The sequence below is a fragment of the Eucyclogobius newberryi genome, unplaced genomic scaffold, assembly GCF_026437365.1.
Source record: "Eucyclogobius newberryi isolate DKJ021-1_F unplaced genomic scaffold, fEucNew1.0.hap1 SCAF_3, whole genome shotgun sequence".
Taxonomy (NCBI): Eukaryota; Metazoa; Chordata; class Actinopteri; order Gobiiformes; family Gobiidae; genus Eucyclogobius; species Eucyclogobius newberryi.
This window is the reverse complement of record NW_027315945.1, coordinates 11,839,064-11,863,728: the sequence shown is the minus strand read 5'-3', so window position 1 is coordinate 11,863,728 and position 24,665 is coordinate 11,839,064. Positions and strand designations below refer to the sequence as shown.

Genomic DNA, 24,665 nt, shown 5'->3' with positions numbered 1-24,665 from the left:
TGTTCACATCAACAAGTCCAGAAATTGCCCATTTTAATCATTTTACTTGTAAACAAGTTGGTGTAATCTTTCATTCGTCCAGGAGTGTTACACTGTGGAAAAAGTACTTTCTACAATACTTTCCTTATAATTTTAATCATCCATTATGTTTCATGTGCATAAACATCACTAAATAAAAATCCTCATATAGGCTAAGCAATACTATTTGCTAATTCCTAGCTAATACAAGACCTACAAGACACCACATAGATCCAAAGATGTCTAATCTTTCTTTTATTAAATTAAAGTCATCCTCAGTGATGAAAGCAAGTTTGCCTGAGGACACAGTCATTGCTCCATTTGCTAATCTCATTCTCCACACTCTAAAATCCTCCAAATTTCACCCAAGAATTACAGATGCTTTTGAACTAATCACGTGTCACGTTCATTAGACGCCTGTACCAAACCACAAGGCGAAACACGTAGGTTTGAGATCATCAGTATGCATTGTGGGTCCTCTGGAGGCGAGGTGAGGGTGGTTGTGGAGCTGGTGGAGAGGAGTCCCTATCACTTCCTTGTGCTAATTAAAACTAACGACTGGCGGTGCTGGAGTGGCGGGCAACGGATAGGCCGGGCGGTGTGTTTGTGTTGCAGGTTCGCCTTCATTACCACCTCCATCCATTCTCCTTTGGATCCCCGGCACCATATCGACTCGCGTCCGGCACATGGGGAGGCAAAAAAGGGGTGATCTAAATGCAAATGTATGGAGTGATGCATTGCTCGGAGAACGAAAGTGAAGTGATACGGGCTGTGTGGACGAACCAAGCTTTTTGTTAAAGGTGCAACGGCTGGTCAATACTGGTCAGGAGTCTAAATGTTAGGGAGAAGCTAAGCAGTGGATTAACATGTACAGGGTTTGGCCTTCGAGCGCCCTCTGATCAATGGAGGAACGCACCAGAAGGAGGAACTGTCTCTATTCCCATCCTCGTTTTTCTAAATGGCAGTGGTCTCACAAGCCCGGAGGTCACCCGACATCCCTCCGGCAGATATTGAGCCGCTCTCTTCACCCAAGGGCCACACTGCACTGATCCATAATTATGACAAATAGATACCTTCTTCATACTGCTGGTTATGTCGCAAATGTAAGAAAGGGGTTGAATTTAATTTCCCGGGAAATGGATTGAAGTAAAAAGGTAGTTTTGGACTGATGATAGTCATTTGGTAAAGCTGAATCTGCTCTGACAGGAAACATTTTCAAATGACTCTGAGATGAAAATATGATTTTTCTATCTCTCAGCGGGAAATAAAAATTGGATGTGAAATGGTATCGCTATGTGGGTGACATAAAGGGATTGCAGCCGGAACATCAAAGTGTGTCCCTGGTTGCAGTGGAAGCGTCAGGCTGACGGCCAGTGATCAGTGTAAACAAACCACACTCGCCAAAAGCTGACGAAGTTTTGGAGACAGTCTTAGAATCATCATTGTCGTTTTATTCAAACTGTTTCAGTCTGCAATGCCAGTGGTGTAACTTGCCACGAGCAGTTAACAATCACAACGCAGCAGCCAGTGTTCATTCTCCACATCTTGAGCCAGGTTCATGGTCAGTAGCACCTAGCTAAGGATGTCCCTGTATTGTGCATGTTTCATAATATGAAACATGCACAATACAGGTACATCATTATAGTAAACGTTTCCCAAAGTTTGAGTTTAATATTGGTCCTATGCACATATTCACTGCATTAATATTAAAATCATTTGTAGATCCAGCTGTAAAATAAATGTCACAATGACCGAGATGAGTCCGAAATTGTTAATCTTGAAAATCCAGACTTTTTGCGGTATATGTTTTATACAGTTGTGAGTCTGGAATTTATTCTGGACTTGGAAAATGTAAGCAAGTGCATGTGGCGGCACGTGGCGGCACGTGGCGGCACGTGAGGGCACATGGCGGCACGTGGCGGCACGTGGCGGCACGTGAGGGCACGTGGCGCCACGTGAGGGCACATGGCGGGGCGTGGCGGCACGTGAGGGCACGTGGCGGCACGTGGCGGCACGTGAGGGCACGTGAGGGCACGTGGCGGCATGTGAGGGCACGTGGCGGCACGTGAGGGCACGTGGTGGCACGTGAGGGCACGTGACGGCACGTGGCGGCACGTGGCGGCACGCGGCGGCACGTGAGGGCACGTGAGGGCACGCGGCGGCACGTGAGGGCACGTGAGGGCAAGTGGCGGCACGTGGCGGCACGTGAGGGCACGTGAGGGCACGTGGCGGCACGTGGCGGCACGTGAGGGCACGTGAGGGCACGTGGCGGCACGCGGCGGCACGTGAGGGCACGCGGCGGCACGTGAGGGCACGCGGCGGCACGTGAGGGCAAGTGGCGGCACGTGGCGGCACGTGGCGGCACGTGAGGGCACGTGGCGGCACGTGGCGGCACGTGAGGGCACGTGGCGGCACGTGGCGGCACGTGAGGGCACATGGCGGCACGTGGCGGCACGTGGCGGCACGTGAGGGCACGTGGCGCCACGTGAGGGCACATGGCGGGGCGTGGCGGCACGTGAGGGCACGTGGCGGCACGTGGCGGCACGTGAGGGCACGTGAGGGCACGTGGCGGCATGTGAGGGCACGTGGTGGCACGTGAGGGCACGTGACGGCACGTGGCGGCACGTGGCGGCACGCGGCGGCACGTGAGGGCACGTGAGGGCACGCGGCGGCACGTGAGGGCACGTGAGGGCAAGTGGCGGCACGTGGCGGCACGTGAGGGCACGTGAGGGCACGTGGCGGCACGTGAGGGCACGTGAGGGCACGTGGCGGCACGTGGCGGCACGTGGCGGCACGTGAGGGCACGCGGCGGCACGTGAGGGCACGCGGCGGCACGTGAGGGCAAGTGGCGGCACGTGGCGGCACGTGGCGGCACGTGAGGGCACGTGGCGGCACGTGGCGGCACGTGAGGGCACGTGGCGGCACGTGAGGGCACGTGGCGCCACGTGAGGGCACGTGGCGGCACGTGAGGGCTCGTGAGGGCACGCGGCGGCACGTGAGGGCACGCGGCGGCACGTGAGGGCTCGTGAGGGCACGCGGCGGCACGTGAGGGCAGGTGGCGGCACGTGAGGGCTCGTGAGGGCACGCAGCGGCACGTGATAGCTCGTGAGGGCACGCGGCGGCACGTGAGGGCACGTGGCGGCACGTGAGGGCTCGTGAGGGCACGCGGCGGGCACGTGAGGGCACGCGGCGGCACGTGAGGGCACGCGGCGGCACGTGAGGGCACGCGGCGGCACGTGAGGGCTCGTGAGGGCACGTGGCGGCATGTGAGGGCACGTGGCGGCACGTGAGGGCTCGTGAGGGCACGCGGCGGCACGTGAGGGCACGTGGCGGCACGTGAGGGCTCGTGAGGGCACGCGGCGGCACGTGAGGGCACGTGGCGGCACGTGATAGCTCGTGAGGGCACGCGGCGGCACGTGAGGGCACGCGGCGGCACGTGAGGGCTCGTGAGGGCACGCGGCACGTGAGGGCTCGTGAGGGCACGCGGCGGCACGTGAGGGCACGTGGCGGCACGTAAGGGCTCGTGAGGGCACGCGGCGGCACGTGAGGGCACGCGGCGGCACGTGGCGGGCACGTGAGGGCATGTGACAGTATTTGACTGTATGTATGTTGTAAACAAAATGGCCAGCAGTTGTCACTCTGCTCAGTATAAAAAGACCTTCCTTTCACATCTTCTTTCTCTGCTGCTCCTACTTGTGCCTCAGGCTGGGCCTTTTTTGTGTCAAACTGTGGGAAGATGCCCAACATAAAAGAACTTCAACTGATGGGCAATGATTAATGCAAATGAAATTCAACTGAAACATTTTAATTGTGAAGATTGCTATTGAAATCCTTTACAAATAAACCTTCTGGATTATAACAATATTTGTTGCCTCTGTCAGTGACGAACCTGCGCAGCTTCTTTTTTTAGCATGGTCCATGTGCCGTAGTTGGACCTCTTATTGTTTTTTATAAGCTAAATTCAAAAATAATGATGTAACACCCCTCAATATGCCAAAAGCATTTCAAAATAGTGTAACTCTATTAGAAAAACAAAGTGATAGGAAGAGAAAAAAGTATTTGGAGAAAGTACTACTCAAGTAACGCTGAGGACGCACTACACAAGGTTTGTTTTCAGCCTGAATTTAAGATTTTCAACTGTGTCTAGTCCCTCCCGGTTATCTCTTGTTGAAGTCAGTTGCTTCACTCTTGTAATGTGGCTTGTCTTGTAACGTCGCATTGGAATCGCAGAAAGACACAATACTTCAGTCGCTCTCATTTATTCAGTATGTTCTCTATCACAGCCATATTTGAATTTAAGTCAGATTGTGGCCATGCTCCAGTACATCAGACAGTTTACTGACACTTCCACTCACACAGAGCCCAGCGGCCAATGACGAGGAGCGGAGGAGACACTGGAAACAGTGTCTGGGCTAAAACCTTCTATTTTATTCTTTACGGAAAAAAAACAATGCACAAACAACGCCAACAGCGAAGCGTTTTGTTTGATATTCCTGCCTCAACGTCAGATTAATTATACGGAAAGGGCACATGCAGTATTATTTTCTGTAGTTCATCCCTCCTTCTCTTTTCTCATCTTCTTCTGTTGTCTCCCTTATACAAACGGTTCAAATTACACTGGTTTTCCTCTGATAAAATCCACACAGGAAACATCTACAACTTCTTCACCTCTGTTGCCACTTTTAATGTCTCCAGCTAAGAGTCACATGATGCTGTTTAACCAATGAAAAGTCTGGAAACATGGCACAAAACAGTAGTCAATTTTGCTTTATCATAACCGTGATCAACATATTTAGAGTTAGGTGTAGAAATATACACAGAAAACAAAGCGATAATATAAGTTTCCATTTATCGCTTGCTTCATAGTGTCTTAGAAGCACTGTAGTATTCGATTTTTTAGAAACTGGCTACCAGGCCTCATCCATACAAAATGTGAAGGATTGTTGTGGACTTTCAGGTGTAAATATGCCTGAAGTCAGGACTGTCGTTGAGAACATAAATGATGAAACCTTGGGAAAACACAACTACAGTGTATCATAGCAACGGCGGGTTATTTTTTTTTGCCAAATATCAACAGAAAAACCAAAGACTTTTACAGATACACAAATGCAGCTTTTCACCACAGGAAACAGGAACTATGACTCTTTCTACTTTGATGGATATGTGTTTTTTATTTGGAATGACAAAAAGACAAACTGCAAAAAAAGAAAAGACCATTAAAACATTTCAAGTGTTCCATTGGGTTCTTGGTAAAATATGTTCATTCAAGTCCTTGTTTTGGTTTCAATGTATTTCTAGTCAATGAATTACTTCAGGAATATTTTTTATTTATGTCGATTTGAATTATTCTTACCCATCAGGGTGTTTCAGCTCGTTTTTAACACTTCCTGCCCTTCCTGCCGAGGTGGATAATACAGTGTTACATTTATTCTGATATGTTTAATTTTAACACACCATACTTTTACTCTGACTTAGCGAGATGTTTAACAGTGATGGTTCCTCTTCTAATGACAAAAGCTTTATGCTGAAATTATTTGAACATTGTGTATCTCACACTGCTAAATCAAATATGATTTAGTTTTTTTTTAAATTGTCATAATTCTACCCTTTGTAAATACAATCTTTTGAGCATATTTAAAGGTGCCATCTGCTTGTGTCTAAAGTGTTTTCTAAAACCAGCCTCGCAGCATTTGCTGACATCAATCCGACAATAACCCTCCTGAGAAACCCTGACTCTTTTTTATATTTGGTAATGTGAAATGTTTTTGTATGTGATTATATTGCCTTATGACAGAGAAAAAAAATAAAAATACAACTTTTGCATCTCCACTGTCGGAATTTTGGAGATATTTTTACCTTGTTGACATGTTTCAGCTGCTTAACTTTGAGCCATCTTCAGAACTGTCACTGGCGTTGGTGACGTGTCACTTATCAGCTGATGTTACTTCCTGAGGCTCGGTCAGCTGAGCGTTCAGACTGAAGTTGCAATCTAAAAGTACAGATACATATCGAATTTGTTTCCACATGCGAACGTGGCCTGGATCGGATTTGAAAAAATCTGATACAGGTCACACATATAAAAATCTGATTTTGTGTGAACGTAGCCTTAGTTCTGCTTTAAGGCTGCATTTAATTTCCGTCTCTTAAGTGGGAGGTGGCTCATCTATACAGGCATTTTGATTGTTAGCCATTTCCCAGAAGCCCGACAAATGCATTAAACGTTGACTGACTTGACAGGTCTGACTCGACAGGTCAGAATCTGAAATAAGACCATTTTACTTTATTGCCTATACAATTAATCTTTCAAAGCTCTGAGGGGGGATTGATTGGTCATTATAAAAGTATGTGGTTTAACATTATGTCCAGAATAGTTTGAACTTGCCTCTCCTAGCCTTTTGTAAGTGTCACTTAAGTGCTTGCCTGGAAGGGAACAACCCCAGGTGAGAAAAATACATTTTACATGAATCCTACTCTCTTACAAAGGTGAAAACAGAACCAAACTTATTCCTCACTTTCCTAACACATTCCTAGTACGCTAATTATTCTTAGTGATATATTTAATGCGCTTTTCACAACTGTAAGAGGCCAGAATTGAGTTTTGCTGCTCATCGATTCTGTTATGCTTCGTAAAATCCATAAAGCCAACGTCCCTAACCCCTGTATTCATCAAGTGCATCCCCAGTTGCGCTGTAAAGTGAAAGTTAAAGGTAAAGCCATGCTGTGTGCTGGCTTTTGGATCCATCCCATGGCTTTGGTTAACTCTATAAATCCTGAATATGTCCGCGAGAGATGGAAGGAAAACTGCTGTAATTAATAAAGTATGGGCCGATATTTGGGCTGGTGTTGATGTCACACTTTAGGATTCTTGAAGTCCGACCTGTAGGTACACTTTTCTGTATGAAGATGAAACCTTTCATAGTCGACTTTCTGTCAGACCAAAAACAGACTGATTAGGTTCTTTAGGTCTACACTTTTGATCAGGTTTAGGATTCTTACAGTCCGATCTGTAGTTTGTCGTACCTTAACATGTTTGTGTTGCACTCTGCTGCCGTCCTAATGGCATCACGCGACACTTCTGAGGACAGATGACTCCTTCGTTCGCACCGTTTAGGCAGCCATGAAAAAATTAGACTGTATTTTTGTTGCAGAGCTGAAAATATGATACGGGGATGCAAAAAGTACACATTTACGTTCAAACCATTCTAATCTTTCAGCAGGCGCATGAGTATTAAACCGGAGATGTGACAGAGGTGGTGTAAATCTGCCTCCACTCATTCATTGGACTTTGTTGGCTTCTTTCTTCTCTGTAGTCTTGAACTTTGAACTATATTACGTGGTTTCCTTGTCAATAGGACATAACACATAGAATTTAGTCCTTTAGGCTGGACATGGTACTTTCCTTTTTCGGCTCTCAATTATTTTCCACTGAAATACTTTGTTGTCAGTACTTTTTCCTCATTATTACTTGGAAGGACAAAACATTTCCTCATGCGCAAGTGTAGTATTTCCACAGAAACAGGAAAGTAAATCATGTCTGAAGGAGTTTTATAAGAAACACAAATGTTTTAATCCTTATATCGTCACTTTTACACTTACTCACAGTGGAAAGATTAACAAAAAACTCTGAAAAGTACAATTGCATTCATATATTACCCACTTCTGGTCACAGATAATTTTTTACATCATAATCAAATATGAAATATGCTTTTAAATGCAAGCTGCAGGGGCGTGACTAAATCAAGTCATCAACTAAATGTTTACTTGAAATGTAAATTGTAAAAATGAGCAAATACCACAACATACATTACATTTGACATTTGACATTTTAAAGTGGTGCTTCTACTATTCAATGCATAACTGGTCTCAGGTAGGCCTTAATGGTGCTGGTAAATGATTATAAATGTGGGAGGAAGTCATTTGTAATTTGACTCTTTGCCATTTCCTTGCCGCAGCTGACGATGCCGCAATACGCAGAAGACGAGGCAATTTATAACATGATCACCCGTCATTAGCCATTGATTATTAGAAAGTGACTAATTACGGTGATTTGTGATTGGGTCTGTTGTCCTGTGAGCTGTGCGATAAATTAATTGGTAGTTTAGGATATCGAATATGATTCCCCTCTGTCAGCGCACGCATCAACCTGTCTCCAATCTGCTGCAAAGAGACATTCATATATTCAGTCTGTGTCACTGCTTTTCTTGCTGTGTGGTAATGACTGTATTGTACTGTGTTACATGCCCTTCCAAAGACGTAATCACCCTTTTTGAGCTAAGTGGCTATCTTTATGAGCAATTGTCAATTAATGTGATATGAATGATAGGACAATATGCTTTTACAATGAGTTGTGTTTATGTTTTCGTTTAGCTGAGACGGGGAAAGCACTTCCTAGCTTGAAGGTCCTTCTTTTGTGCCTTTGTGGATGTGCGCTATGATTAAAAGAGGTTCGGTTCTGTTTCTATGCACTTGAATAAGACTAGAGGAGTGCATGGATGGAGGCCAATTAAAATGTTAGCAGCGCTGTACTCAAGTCTCAGGCTTTGACATGTGACCTTTTCCCCGCCCTCAGACAGTTCAGGACTCGTAAGGTGACTTGAACATAATGACTGATGACTTGGGACTTGACTCTGGTTTTTTCAGCGATTGGAGGTTCAGGCAAGAAGACTGAGAGCCGTGGATTGGTCTCAGACTTGACTAGTCTCACCTCTAAAGTCCTGACGCCGGTACGTTTTTTTTTTTACAGCGGGTTGGTTTGTTTTGCAGACTAACTGTTCCAACAACAATTCACGCAATAACACTGATCTTATGACCTGAAAGCTGGTCCATACCGCTGCGGTGTCCAGGAAAAACAGACTTTCTTTCCGCTGTGTGCTGAGGTCAGTGTAACAGGGTGCATTGGTCGCAATCATATAATAGTCATAATCAGGCTGCCCCAAATAAATTGTCTGTTTGCTGTAACCCGAGCCAACATTTTTCAAGTGGGTCGGACGGTAGGCAAATTCTTATTTTTTTTACTTTGAAGGCAAAAAAAAGATCCCAATTTTGCCATTTTTTGACTCAGAGTGACCACCAGGGGTCAGGCTTCAACAGTAAATGACGGAAAACGTCTCGATCAACCCGATCGGGAGACTAAATCTCCAAATTAAGATATTTCAATCGACCTTTTGTAAGTCGTTATCCTTTATTTTGGTTGACGTTGAGAAATGCTGATAATTTTTTTGCAGTCGGCTAGTTTCATACCAGGTCAGTCGGGTTACGGCAAACAGACATATTATTTTGCTCAGCCTCAGGTATATGCCTGGTTTTGTACTCCCAACTTCTACATTTATCCTTTTATAATAATTTTACATTATGGTTCAAAAGTTCAAAGTTAGTGTGAATGTGGACTTAGAAGGGATGATAATGACTTAACCTGGATAATGACAAGGCAGACTCGGACTTGCCCTGGGAGACTTAAGGACTTGACTCAGACCTGTCACCTAAACTAGGACTCAAACACAGACGAAACACATATGAAAGACAGGCAGTCCATACTAATAAAGGACTTTTGTCACATCGTCTGGTAACAATACAGCAAGTCTTTTATCTGTGTATCCATATGACTGGCCTCATCCCTGCAGAGCATCTGTGCATCACCTTTTTTACTCACTGACACATTCACATTTTCTTGGCTTTAATAATGAACTTCCCGCTTATGTAACGGGTGGTGGACATCTCATTAGAGCATATTACTCTCACACGACTCAGTCTCAGATACGTGTTCTATTAAGAGGGACTCAAATCCGGAACAACCTGCCGCCCTCTTTTACAGTGAAAATGCTTACTCTACTTTTCCATATGGCATGTCCTTTTCGGCTCGATTTGTGTCTGTGTATTGACTGTAGTTGAAGAATCTCATCAATCAACAACGATTGTGTACTGTTTAACTAGAGCCTAATATGCATTTTATGAGGATGTTACCACATGTTAGGCCCCTTCAGGGTTTTCTATTGTATAAGGTTTTATATTATTCTATTTTATTTTTCATTATCCAAACCTTAATCTAATGAGAACTTGAGCATTTCGTTTTTTAAATACATTTTTATTCAACCAGGTAAGAACCCAAAGATCGAGACCTCTTTTTACAGGGCGTCCTGGGATTTAACCCATTGTAGTTTTTGTTTCAGTATGCTTACATATTAGGATATTCTCTTTGGAGCTTGAACATGCTTAACTCTCTCCATGTCATGTAGGTACAGGTGCTCCTCAATGTTTCTTAAGTTAATTCTTTCATCAAGCTTTTTTTCAAAATGTCCGCATTCAAAATCCCTGCTTGAATTTGCGTTTTGCTCGATTGCTTTGCTTTGGTTTTGTGTGAAGTGACCTCCAGATGGCACAATGTTTCACTCACTGCCCTTTTGCATGCCCCGAATGCAACACAGTGAATCCATATCTACGGCCTTGACTGTTATTCTAGTAAACTTCCAGATAACGCGTTCCATGTGCACCGCTGCTTAGTACAGGATGTCATTTGCCCAATTCTGCACTCAGCACTTCACTGCACGACGGTAAAATCCTCGCCCTTGCTGACTATATTGAGGTTAAGCTTTAATCAAGAGAACGTGGGGCTCGAACTTTTAAAAGCAGATTAATAGTGTGCCTAAAGGAAGTCACGGCAAATACAACACTAGAACAGGACACAAGAATGCAGTAAGTGAGCAGATGTTGTTGTTCAAATCTGTATCATTAAGCACTATCTGAAGTTGAATTATAGGACTAGCACGCCAAACAGTTGCTACTTTTATAGACAAACAAATCTTCTTTACAATGCCACATAGAAAGATTACACAGGGAAAAGTCCCAGAATGCCTGGAATTTAATCTTCAGTTTTCAACTTTTATATGCCAGTACTAGAAAACACCAGAGAAACACACAATTATAGGCTGTACCAATTTATTCCCTTTCACTATTCAGCACAAAAGCTGCATACAAAAATAAATACAAAAAGTATACTGTATTTCTCATTGCGTTTTATGGGTACAATTAAATATGACAAAAACAATCACAGCTTGTTTCTAATAAATAAGTGCACATGGTCAGAACTTGCAGCAGAAGCCGCAGCCCTTGTTGCCGCGGCAGCAGTTGCAGCACCAGCGACACAGCGACAGGTGGCTCTGGCGTTTCTCTCGGACGGGCCCCGGCATCTGACAAAAAGAAACATAAATATCATTACTACGTTAGCGTTTTCAAATTTCAACAGTGCTTAGCTTTTCCCATGGGCCACAGTCATCCACTTAGTTATTCATTTGCCCGTGCTAATTGTCCAAATTGATTTATGCAAATGAACGCACCATCCACGACTGTGCTGACATGTCTTGATGTGCCGCGACTGGAGTGTCATTGCTCCCTGCTTCCTCCGGCTCTGGCTCCTGTTAAACAATTAGCCACAGTTAGCCTAAATTAGGAGGTTAGCTAATCAACAAGAGCTATTTTTGAAGTCTCACCCCGGCGAATGGAAGCGCTGAGCTCTCCACAAAGCAAACAAAGGCCAGCACGAGTGTCACTGCAACTGCAATGCTGAATGCCTTCATCTTGTCCGTGCGTTACAAAGTGATCCTGTAGAGATTAAGCTGAGCTCTTGTCACGGGTGTGCGACCACCGCGTCCGTCTGCTCTTTTGATCTGCCGATAGAAAGGATTTGTTTGCACTCCTAGTTAAGGCTCAGAGTGTGTGTCCTGGTTTGTGTCCGAGGTTTGGTTTTATACTCGCACTGGTCATGCACGGTTGCCTCATCGCGTGGAGAGGCTCAAACAGTTCCGAGCAGCTCTTACCTAATCATGGGGAAGTTGTGACCTCATCAGAAAGCATGGCAAATGTGTCACTTTTTACAATAAGGGACAGTTTTGTCTTACGCTAGGCAGATGAGAGGTGAAAAAGCGTTGCATTGCAGAAAAAGTGCAAATTATTTCTCAACAAATGATTAACTGTTTAATATTTTCAACAGAAAATTGTGGCATTTGGAAATGATCAATCAACATTATTTCTAAAGGTAAAGCAAATTTTAAGGTGGGATCCACATGTTTTCCAAATCATTTCACTTTGTTAAACATTAAACATGAAGCTGTAGGAAGAGTAGCCAAGTCAGTTTACTTACAGAAATATATTAGGGTTTTTTGCAACAACAAAAAATACAACACAAGCATGATGTGATAAAGTATTTCAATGCTACTTCAGTAAATAATTGCCACATAGTTGTCTACCAAAAACATTATAAAAGTATTCATCCCTGTGCATGATTCTACCACACTTTTCCTTCACCTTGTCAGAATGTTATAAAGTGATGATTGCCTAGGACAGTCTTCAAGTCCATAATAACATTTCTCTCAGAGCAAAATAGGATGTGACAGAATGCAGAATGTTCGGGGTCATATTAAAATATAACAGATGGACTGTAGCTCCTTCTGGATTAGGGAGAAGCCTAGCAAATGGTGTATGATAATTTGTGGCCACTAACAAGATGGAAAGATGGAAATTCTACAATGAAGTATGTGCAATTCCTTTATACTAAGACGTGAAGCAAGCAATTTATATCAAGTTAATCAGAGAACAAAAATAGTAACTATTTTTTATTCATGGCAGAAAATAAAACGTATAAAGTACAAGTATAAATCAAATTTATACTTAAATTTGATTTATTTAAGTATATTTATCAATGTGACCCCATCGAAATGCTCTGGATTTGTCTACCAGCTTTTAGAATTCTTAAAACATGAACAGGACAGAAATCACTATGGAAATAATGGATTTATAATTTGACCACAAACGACTACTAATACCATACTTTCTTTTTATATAACTATAAATTACCATTGTAAAAGCCAATTTCATTTGACTTGAGCTTGAAAAATACTGTTAATTAGACCATTCATTCATTCATCATGAAGAGGTTAAGGCCACAGGGGTCAACGCCTGGATGACTCAACGTGTTGCACTGTTGTAACACTTTCACAGAGGAAGAAGAGAATGGTTGGTGAAATACCCACTGCCCAGTGTAAAGGATGTCATTACACCCTCTCCAATGGAATCATTAGACACTCATTTAGCAGACCAAGCACACAGAGACCTGCTGTTGGACCAAATTAAATCCTTTCAAAGGCTCCGAATGTGGCCCGGATTAACTCTACGCCTTCCTTTAGGATATAACCAGTTAAAATGAGTCAAATCCTGCTAAGTAGTAGAATCAGACCAATGTGGTGTCATTTCTATACAGTAATATTTGATGTTATTATTTTTGTTATAAGAAGGAACCCCCATACTAAAAGAATATACTATAAGAATAGGCAGCCTGTGTTATGGGAAATTCTGACCTCCAGCCTGTGACTCTCTGTGAATAATCTTAAAATATGAATTATGTTAGCAAGAAAACATCTTAAAGATGGAATTAAGGACAAGGCAAACCTGTCCCAAAGCACTAATCTTACCTAAACCTAACCCTAAACTGATTGTGAAATAATGTTCCGTTAAACCTATTTCTCTGTGTTTCTGTTGAGAAACAATAGAGTGGAAGGCTCAGGGGTCTCTGAATTTTCTGGAACACTGTGTAAATCTGAAGTAAACTGGTGATTTTAATTTAGGATTTCTATTTGTTAAAATGTTGTATATATATATATATATATATATATGGTTATAACATTTTCTTTGTCTTCTTTTAGGGGGAGACCTTCTGACCAACCCTACAGTTCTGCAGTTTTCAGCAGAAATTCCCCCCATTATCCAGACAAAAATATGTTGTCATTTGATTTGAATGGAATTGCTAATAAATATGACATTATTACAATTCTCTTGTAGCAAAAATAATGAAAAAAAAAATAAAAAAAACACTGGTACACGTCATAATGTAGTATATTCTGTAACCAACACGATTGTGTACACAGATAATATAATACAGTACAGTACATACAGTACTGTGTTAGAAAAATGCTGCTTTTCTCCTTACGGCTGCAACGATTAATTAACCTGTAAAAAAAACCTGAAAAAACAGCTGAAATCAATACTGGTGGAAATAAAACGACAACAAAAAAAATGGAACAAAATGGTACAAAATGGTACAAAATGGTACAAAATGGTACACTGGGCTGTGATCAAATCCGGGCCCATTTGAATTCTCATTACACTCTCAAAGTGCTGCGGAATTGAATGTGTTTTGGCTCAATTACCAAGCGTCAGCCTGTCTCATTCACTGATAACCCTGTGGCCCGATGCTTTGGATGACCACAACAGAGTCAACAATACAGGACTGATTGTGGTTACATCTGCTGGACAATCGCCACACAGACTTGTATGCGACAGTAGTGGGGAAATGTCCATTTATTCATTTGTCACACTCTGACATGACGTCACAATACAAAATTAGAACAAGACATCCGTGGTAGATGGTTGTGCTTAACTCAGCGACAACATTGAATCCACAACTTGTATTTAGTGGATGGACTTTCCCACCAAGGAAACTTTCATATGGTGTAATATTCTGAGTCTCTGATGTGTTTGAGTTGACGGTTGAAGCAGACAATTTTAAAAAGCATTCATTCTGACTTTTCTCTGACCCACTTTTAGATTAGACACAACTCCATTTAAAAAGTCTCCTGGAAAGTATTTGAACACAGACCTTAAGTTGTTATTGAAAGGTAATATAATTGTAGATGAAGTCTGTGCCATATCAAGGACTGTAGCCATTTCTTGCTTGACCCATTATTAACGTCTCAGGTTAAAAGCCTTGTATTATGAAAAATAAGTGATTTGTCTTCTATAGCGCTTTGAAAGCTTCTATTGTTGTCACAGCTACCCTGGGGCAGACTGTCGGGAGAATGGCTGCCAATTTTGGCCTGGTACACAGGGACCAAGCATTTTGAAGAGGAATACAGCCTAAATAAGCAGGAGCTCGAACATGAATGACTCACAACTCCAGGTCTGTTTTTTGGCTCAAAAAGATAGCATGACATAATATATTTAACATTCAACAACCACACCTTTTGCAATACACATATAAAACAATGTATTTTTTTGCGGTCTGTAGAACTGACAGAGGGACAGCTCTGATTCCTATTCCGGCAGCACGCATCATGTCCCGTCACAGTAAACACATGTCAGTCTGTTTGCTGTGTTCCAGTGAGCGAGACGCAGCCAGGACCAAATCAAAGTGACACTGATGGACACAACACAGGCTAAATCTGCATATATTACATTTTAATACTTTTATTTTTACATTTATGTATTTGGGACATTTAGAGCCTTGACTTTGATAAATCTCATTAGAATGTGCAAAGTAATACGACTACTAAAGAAAGTCAAATTTGACAGCTAAAACTGTCAGGAAAAAACAGGAAAACCAAAATGATGGCATAGCTAATTGTTTTTATATTATTTTATATATGTTTTACACAATTACAAATACTTTTTAATATTAAAAGGTAAACGCTATGTAGTAATTGTTCTGGGGGAGTGTCTGCAACCTGCTTGTCTCATGGTCATGGAAATGTTACTGCTTTAAACGTCGCACAAATGGCATTAAAGTTGAATCTATCAAATGATGGGTGTTGAAAATCTTGAAAATAGGCATTCTTACAGTGAGTGGTCTCGCCTCTCCACAGATCAGACCTGTAACTTGACCTGGTTTATTGCCAGTTTATTGACTCACTCCAGGCAAAGCAATAGCTACTTCTGCGAGACAAGCAGGTGGCAGAAAAGTTACATACTGCACCTTTAAATGTTGAGTATTGTCTTGACGTGTTTGATGACTAAAGGTACTGGAAAACTAAACTTTAGAGGATATTGAAGATTTTCCTGCAATGTTTGCAAATGAACAAGAAGTTTAGTATTTTAGTTGAAAGGGCAGACGCTGACGTCAAAACGCCAGTTGGAAGAATTGAATAAAATGGCTACTTATTGCAGACATTATGGTGAATGTTGTTTGCTAAACTCAGTGTTGTTCGCTAAAGGTCAGTGTGTGGGCTTCTACAACCTCAGTCAACAGCAAACAGCTCTTCAGCACTTCAAGGATGTGCTTTCCATTATGTGCTTTTTATTCATGCGTGAAAACTGTATATACTTTATGTTAGCACCTGGGCTTTCAATTTCCCCTTAGAAATACTCAGATTTAGTGCCTTTCCCTCTCTGCTGGCCACAATTGGGAGTGAAGCATTTTGAAAAGAAAAAATAGCAGCATAGTATTAACAGTACTAACAACTTCACCAAATAAGATGACTTAAATGTGCATGAAATAGGGCTGCAGGAGGCTGCAAAAATTGCGATGAATTGTTAAACTTTGAAATATGGCTCGTTAATATTTAAAGAGCAACTTATTAGATACTTTCAATGATGTTAGCATGTGAGCGTCGGACACGGCATGGCCAGAGCGGCCTGAGCGGCCAGAGCGGCCAGAGCGGCCGAGGCAGAAAAGGTGGACAAAGCTGAACTTTAATGCGGAAGACGCGGCGCAGCAGCCAATCAGAGATTATGCTCCACTGACGTGCTACTCACTACCTTGAAAAAGGCCCAAAACAAACCCTGCAACGATCAAAAGAAATCCTCAAGACGCAGCTCTTGGAGCAAATAATGATCATCACTAAACTCTGCTCAGCTCTGAAGTATCTGCAGGACCCAGACAAGCCCCGGAGCCGATCGACTGTTTTTGGACTAAAATAAATACACCAAATCCACTTTCTCCACCTGGTTTGTCATTGCACCAAGAGAACAGCAACACAGAGAAACACAACAACTCCTCCACTTCGCATGTGCTCTGGAAGCACAGGCGTCCAACACAGGCGTCCAACACAGGCGTCCAACACAGGCGTCCAACACAGGCGTCCAACACAGGCGTCCAACACAGGCGTCCAACACGGGCGTCCAACACGGGCATCCAACACAGGCGTCCAACACAGGCGTCCAACACAGGCGTCCAACACGGGCGTCCAACACAGGCGTCCAACACGGGCATCCAACACAGGCGTTCAACACAGGCGTCCAACACGGGCGTCCAACACGGGCATCCAACACAGGCGTCCAACACAGGCGTCCAACACGGGCGTCCAACACAGGCGTCCAACACAGGCGTCCAACACAGGCGTTCAACACGGGCGTCCAACACGGGCGTCCAACACAGGCGTCCAACACAGGCGTCCAACACGGGCGTCCAACACGGGCATCCAACACAGGCGTCCAACACAGGCGTCCAACACAGGCGTTCAACACAGGCGTCCAACACGGGCGTCCAACACAGGCGTCCAACACGGGCGTCCAACACGGGCGTCCAACACAGGCGTCCAACACAGGCGTCCAACACAGGCGTCCAACTCGGGCATCCAACACAGGCGTCCAACACAGGCGTCCAACACAGGCATCCAACTCGGGCATCCAACACAGGCGTCCAACTCGGGCATCCAACACAGGCGTCCAACTCGGGCATCCAACACAGGCGTCCAACACAGGCATCCAACACAGGCGTCCAACACAGGCGTCCAACACAGGCTTCCAACACAGGCGTCCAACTCGGGCATCCAACACAGGCGTCCAACTCGGGCATCCAACACAAGCGTCCAACTCGGGCATCCAACACAGGCGTCCAACACAGGCGTCCAACACAGGCGTCCAACACAGGCGTCCAACTCGGGCATCCAACACAGGCGTCCAACACAGGCGTCCAACTCGGGCGTCCAACACAGGCGTCCAACACAGGCGTCCAACTCGGGCATCCGGCGCAAATTTGGACGCAGCGGTTTGAACTTGGCTTTATACAGTGAAAATCAGGCTTAATAAAGGTTTGAAACTCACGAAAGAAGCTGCCCGAGTTGAACGTTCAAAGCGTCTGACGCTCAAACGCTCCCAACGCGTCGGGTCTGACGCTCAAAACGCAGGATTTGTGCCGCAAAAATGCTCAAAAGGCGCGCGTCCACATAGACTTAATGGCGTGGCAGCGTTTTTTGCTCCTCTTCACATAAAACTAGCAGGCTATGGCTCTGGCCATAGAGAAGGGTAATTTGGCGCTGCGTTTAACATCGGAGTCATAAGTGGCCCGTTTATCTGCTCACTTTTGAGTTTTTTTTTTCCAGTTTTTGGCACAGTTCCAGATATAAAGTGTAGGTGACATGCGCAAATATATAGAACAAAATGAACAGAAAAGTGGGTCATTAAACAGCAAATAACTTCCAAAACAGACCTCTGTGGTCTAGTGGTCTAATGTCTATTATAATGTGAGTCCAAACCTTGCTCGTTGGTGACGTTTGTGTCAGCCATTTTTTAATGATGGCCTTTTTTGTCATTTAAATGTTTTATTTTTTTTAAAAACATTGTATGACTCAACTGTAGAATTAGCATTGAGACACAAACGCATCCCTTTTGCTCAAGTATTCACCGGTAATGTAAAGTCTTTAATTTGATATTGTTTAATGCCATTCTATGGAACATTCCAGTCAAAGCGACAACATTACCATAGATGTAAAGCTAAATAGAGCATGTTTGTTTGTTTGTTTGTGAGGAAATGTGGTAAGTATTTTGTAGACAATGCTATAAAATGAAAACATTGTCACATAATGCATCTGTTCCCATTCCCGTGTCATCACATTGTACAGAAAAGTGTGATTTAAATGTCTTCTTCATTATAAATCTTTATTGGGAAACATGTTAAAGTCCTGGAGTTTCCCGCTCTTGTCTGTCTCTGAGCCTATCTGAGAATCTCCTGACCAAACAGACCGCGGCTCCAGCGCGGCGGGCAGGCTCACCTCAGCGGCGCCACCCGGACGAGGGCATTGAACCTGCAACTGTCCCATGAACCCCCCTGCCTCTCCTCTGCTGCACTGCTTTAGACGGAGCAACAACAGTCTACTCAAACCATCACAAAACCTCACATTACACGTGACCCCTCGCCTGTGTTTGCATTTTGTTCAAGGTATTTGACTGTCCATAATGTGATATAATGCATTGTGCTTGTGTGCAGGGATGCAGTGAAGCTGACAGAGGGCGAGGGGCAGCGTGCAGCGTGTGTTATAGAACGAAATTCAATTGTAAAGGTCAATTAAAAAGAACCACAATAATATTAACAACAAATGTAACCAGGCTTTGGAGTGTTGCAGAAAGAACACCAGCCTATAGACCATTCAGGGAGTCAAGTGCCTGAACATTCTATCCAAAACTGTAATTTTGTCATTTGTAGACAGCTCAGACACATGGTTGTTGTTCATATGTACCGCTTGTTCATCACATTTGCCAAAAAGTAATAACAAGCGACATCTAACATCTAGTTCACATGTTATTACAGTGGGTTTTGCAGCTTTTGGTGGAACAAAACGTACATGTTATAGTCAAACTGTTGTGTTTTCAGTGCCTTATAAATCTTTTGTTGGTTGACACACCAAACTTCATGCTATTACTCCGGTGAATCTGGTGACCCACCCCTGCTATCATTAACATCCTTGGGGAGTACAGATCACCCATGTGAACTGTAACTGAAAAATCAATTCACCAGGGCTGTAAAGTTGAAAGTTAGAGTGTGGAAGCAGGAGCTGAACAAAAACACCAAGTGGAGGGTCGAAGTTCATACTATCGTGTGTTGTTGGGTAGTACATCTCCCACTTTATTCACACTGAGTGGCTATTCAGCATCCAGCATAAAACATGTCATAAGGGAGCAACCAAATGCACAACCCACGATCCACATTCTTATATGTTTAGAAATCCCATGTTTGAGCACAAGGATGTCCATCAGTGCATGTGGCATCCGGACGCCTTCCACTGGAGGTCGATGATCGGCTTTGGATGAGGAGATGGGCTCAGCTGTCAACCTATTACCACCTGGGGGTGAATATGAGAAGGGTGAGCAGGGTCTTCACCTCACACCTCCAGGAGAGCTTCTCCCAGATCGCGGGAGAGGTGGGGAACATTGATTCACCACCATTGTTGATAGAAGTGCCTGCAGCTATCGTCTCCATGGCGAGAGGAACAGGAGGTAGCACGGGCAGCTCTTGAACACCTTTGTGTTTCTGGCATGGTACCCAGGACACAATGGAATCTGGGAATGCCTTGTGACCCACCCAGAGGAGCTGGAGGAAGTATGTTTGAAAAGGGCCTCAGTGCTTTGACTGCCACCTCTGAGACTCAGGATAAACAGGAAGAAGATGGACATTTATCAGAGTTGGCACTACTTTTTGTACATCTAGTTATTTAGTCTGATTTATTTCATTTTTTTTTTTACTTTAACTTTAAATAACAAGAAAAGGGACATGTGCGGAGAAACTGCATGAAACAAAAACATTTCTATATATTGAATAAATAAATATGACACCCAAGAACACTTAAGTCCAAAATAAATGCCCCATTTGTCCAGTCCAGATTCTGTCCAGTCCTTGAGCGTAGGTGCAATTTGTGACATACATTTTTTGTGATGGCCTTTTCACCTGTGGCCAGGAGTATACGCCGAAGACATCCTTTTATTTTGCTAGGTCAAGTCAGCGTTTGGTGTGGACCGATTATGGTTTTATTTATATTTCATGTCATTTATGTTTCCATTCTGTAGTTTCTTTTAGACAAGCAAATACCACACAGCTGGTGTCTGAATTATTCCAGGGTAGTGCTGGTGGGATGATGTTACTATTCAGCAGCTTTACATATATCAACCCATCCGAATCCTAATACACAATATTCATATTCAAGTACCCATTTCACCCTTATCTAATAACTCCTGCGCATGTAATTCTTGCTGTGAGCTACCACCGTTTCATTTGATCCGTGTCTTTGAGCAAACCCATCCCATTGATTAGTGTAGGAGATCTGAAGCCTTCTACATTTGAATAACAAACTTCAACAGTCTGCTCTCTATCTCTGCATACACATGTTTATGCTGACACTCCTATTATGAGGCGCTGTGTACTCATTACAGGCAGATGGATGACTCACAGGTAGAGGATGCATTGTGTGCGGGGTGAGATGAGATTCTTTCTGTTAGGCTTTTTTATACCAAACACTGACGACAAAGTGAGAGCGGAGCACGGCGTGGACAATGGCTGCTCCTGACAGGGCCCCCCCACCGCTCCTCGCTGCACAAAGGTAGGACAGGCCTCTACAGTAGATTGTGTTGGCCAGCAGGGCTCCGATGGAAATCAGTCAGGCGCGGATGCTACAGCATGTGCCCAAACAGAGAAATGAAAACGCACTTTTCTTTTGGAGGGGATTTTCAGTATGTGGCCGAGTCCCCAGCTGAAGGCAAACAGTCACACAGGAGTTTTACTCAAAATACTCACTGTTTGATTAAAGGAGTGCTGTGTAACTTAGGCGCTGAAGAGTCTGCCACTTCCTTGTCTCCATGTGGATGTTCTTGCTTTGCTTGGAATGTTCCACAGTATGGCATTAAACTTATTCATTTTGGATCTATTTATTCACAGGTTTACAGTGCTCAGAAATACAAAGAAAAACTAGCATTCTTTCTGTGAGAAGGCTCGCCTCTCCACAAATCTGACCTGTAACTTGGCCTTGTGGTGTCACCTGTTCCATGGTGATAGACAACTTTAACAGGATACAGTGGGACATTCCAGGCAAAAAAATAACATCTCCAGCAGGTGGTGGACACTCCAGCAGACATTTTACATAGTGTCGGTGTAATCCCTCTCGTTCGTCCAGGCGTGTTCCATTGTATAAAAAGCTTCAGTTGTAGTCATCTGGACTCAGTTAGAAAAAAAATTGACGTTTCGACTCTCATCCAAGAGTCATTGTCAATAAAAGAATTTAGGTCGAGAACTCCGATATTTGTACTATTCTGCGGAAAGTCCAGCCCATTGGGAGGAGCCTTCCTGAAGTGGAAAGAGTTGCTTGTTTCAACAGAAACTCCCCCCTTGTATCTACCGAGCTAGCCTATTCAACCCTTTAATGGGCTATTAGTCTCCCCTTTGTCTTTGTGAGACCCTGGCTCACCCACCCTGAGTACCTGATTAGCATCTAAATGTCCTGGTCCTCTACCTCTCCAGGGGTTCAGTATACCATTGTAGATTACAGGAAGGTTGAATCTTAGCCCTCCATTCCTGTTTAAAGAAGGTCTTTCTTTTTTAACAAAAATAGCTTCCTTAACTCCTCTTTCAAACCATCTTTTCTCCCTGCTTAAAACCTTCACCTCACCGTCTTCAAACGAGTGATTAGAGGCTTCAAGATGGAGATGCACGGTGCTCTGTGGTCCTGAACTTGTATTTCTTCTGTGAGGTGAAGGTTTTAAGGTTTAGATGCTAATCAGGTACTCAGGGTGGTTGAGCCAGGGTCTCACAAAGACAAAGAGGAGACTAATAGCCCATTAAAGGGTTGAATAGGCTAGCTCGGTAGATACAAAGAGGGTAAGTTTCTGTTGAAACAAACAACTCTTTCTACTTCAGGAAGGCTCCTCCCAATGGGCTGGACTTTCTGGGCTGGAATTTAGGTCGAGTTCTCGACCTAAATTCTCTTATTGACAATGACTCTTGGATGAGAGTCAAAACGTCTAATTTTTTCTGAGTCCAGATGACTACAACTGAAGCTTTTTCTACATTTTACATAGTGCACTTTTAAAGGAAGTATTCATGGGTTTCAGGCAAATTGTTCCTTCTTAATTTGAGAGTTTCTGTTTGGACCTTTCCTCATTCAATAATTATATTATTTTGATTTGAACTGCTCCATTGCTATAACAACAGAGGACCGTTGCCATGCCAAATGAAGAAGAAATCCTTATGCCTGAAACCCATGAATATGTCTTATAATATAACATGACCATAAATATGTATCCACTAATACTGATTTGACTGATTTGAGCCCCTCCCTCACACCTTAGACAAGTCTGTCCGGGACATGGAGCCCCTCCCTCACTCCCAGGACCAGTCTGTCCGAGACCTGGAGCCCCTCCCTCACACCTTAGACAAGTCTGTCTGACACATGGAGCCCCTCCCTCACTCCCAGGACCAGTCTGTCCAAGACATGGAGCCCCTCCCTCACACCTTAGACCAGTCTGTCCGGGACATGGAGCCCCTCCCTCACTCCGAGGACCAGTCTGTCCAAGACATGGAGCCCCTCCTCACTCCCAGGACCAGTCTGTCTGAGACATGGAGCCCCTCCCTCACACCTTAGACCAGCCAGTCTGAGACCTGTAGCCCCTCTCACACTCCAAGGACCAGTCTGTCTGAGACCTGCAGTCCCTTAAACCTGAGAAGCACACTGTTCCAGTCCGGAGCCTTCCAACAGCTGTGGCAACATCTGTGCTGGTGTGCAAACTTCCCCGCCCTCTGAGAAAGGGTGCCCCTTCTGTCGCTTCAACAGGTGGATTTGTGAGATCAGGAAGAGATGCTTCAAATAGAGGAATTCCTCATTATATTTTCTCTGTTGAATTGCAATAAATGGGTATGTGTGTGTGCTCACACACACACACACACACACACACACTTTGTAAATTCAGTTCAGTAATGGCAGCTCTTGGATCTAGAGGTCTGTGCTTAAATCAGCATCCAGACGACAGCAGATGGAAGAGGAGCTGGATGTCATTCTCCATGACACTGTTGGCTCTGCGGAGGATTCTGCGCGTCCTGAAGATGTCCTCCAGAGCTAAGTAATCGCAGGCCGGGGATATTCTGTGAGGTGTCCACTCTTTTGACATCGGGTTTGCAGTCCATAGAGTTAAGCAATAATAAAGGCAGACAGGTTGTTGTTTTTTTAGTCTGAAGAAAAGAGTTGCTGTTGGACCATTTTTCTAAGGCAGTTGGAGTTGGTTTTCCATGTGAGGTCCTCAGCGATAAGAGTCCCAAGAAATTTGAAAACGTTCTCCTTGCATTTTGATTGGCAAGCAAGTCAGTTATAACCTCTTTCATTTTTCTTGTTTTATGTTTCTGCGGAGAGTCGAGCGCAGCTAGAAAATCACCTGTGATCGAATAAATGCAAGATACTGTGGATAAGACCGTGGAACATGGCAGGCAAAGCGATAAAATACCCAGAGACAAGCAGGTGGCAGACCCCCTAACGGAAAAGTTACATAATCCACTTTTCAGCAGGGCTCTCAACAACCTTTTTACAAGTCAAATTTCCATACAGCGCTTCGTTCAAGTGCCTCGCGCCTGTGCCTCGCTCTTGGGCCTCGCTCATGGGCCTCATGCTGAGCTCTTCGCCGGTGTTTAACACATCTGAGATCGGTGGGGCTGGTGGCACTTGGACGCAGAGGTTCTGGAGCCCTGAAAGGAGGCCCCCGGAGCTGGGAGAGTTTAACTGACAGGTTAAACCCAGTCACTACTCAGCATGAGATCTGAAGGTAGAAAGAATGGGATTGAATATGCTACTTTAAATCACTTACCTTAGTCAGGGTTGCCACAGCTGACCAGTCTTGCAATGATTTGGCAGGTTTTATTTTTCCGAGGATGAACAGCCTTATAAAGCAATTATATTATGTGCTCAGATGAGATTTGACCAGCTACTCTCGACTAGAATTGTGACATTGGCATGCAGTTTTGAAGGGCCAGATTTTTTTTTATGAAGATTTAAGCATAAAATGGGAAAAAAATAATTTCACTTCTTATCAAATCTACATATCTACACAACCCATTATAATTTCAAATTTTAACCAATTATAAAAAGAAGTAAGGAATAAAACAGAGCGAATGGAAACTTATGGAATTGTATGTGGCC

At 43.9% G+C, this 24,665-nt stretch overlaps 1 protein-coding gene across 1 annotated transcript; it reads right to left on the bottom strand.

The window, feature by feature from the left end:
• Positions 1 to 10,933: 10,933 nt before the first annotated feature.
• Positions 10,934 to 11,741, bottom strand: hamp (hepcidin antimicrobial peptide). The gene is made up of 3 exons (XM_072461020.1): positions 11,502 to 11,741; positions 11,349 to 11,426; positions 10,934 to 11,201 (listed from the first exon to the last, which is right to left on the bottom strand). The coding sequence occupies exons 1-3, from the start codon at positions 11,586 to 11,588 to the stop codon at positions 11,094 to 11,096; spliced, it is 273 nt and encodes a 90-aa protein (XP_072317121.1). The 5' UTR covers positions 11,589 to 11,741; the 3' UTR covers positions 10,934 to 11,093.
• Between the last annotated feature and the right edge of the window lie 12,924 nt (positions 11,742 to 24,665).

What these genes read in the sequence shown, in the direction of transcription:
- hamp (XM_072461020.1), bottom strand. Translation starts at nt 11,588, where the DNA reads ATGAAGGCATTCAGCATTGCAGTTGCAGTGACACTCGTGCTGGCCTTT. An exon ending in CAGCGCTTCCATTCGCCGGG is followed by an intron (nt 11,427 to 11,501) that starts GTGAGACTTCAA and finishes ATTGTTTAACAG; the next exon opens with GAGCCAGAGCCGGAGGAAGC. An exon ending in TGTCAGCACAGTCGTGGATG is followed by an intron (nt 11,202 to 11,348) that starts GTGCGTTCATTT and finishes TCTTTTTGTCAG; the next exon opens with ATGCCGGGGCCCGTCCGAGA.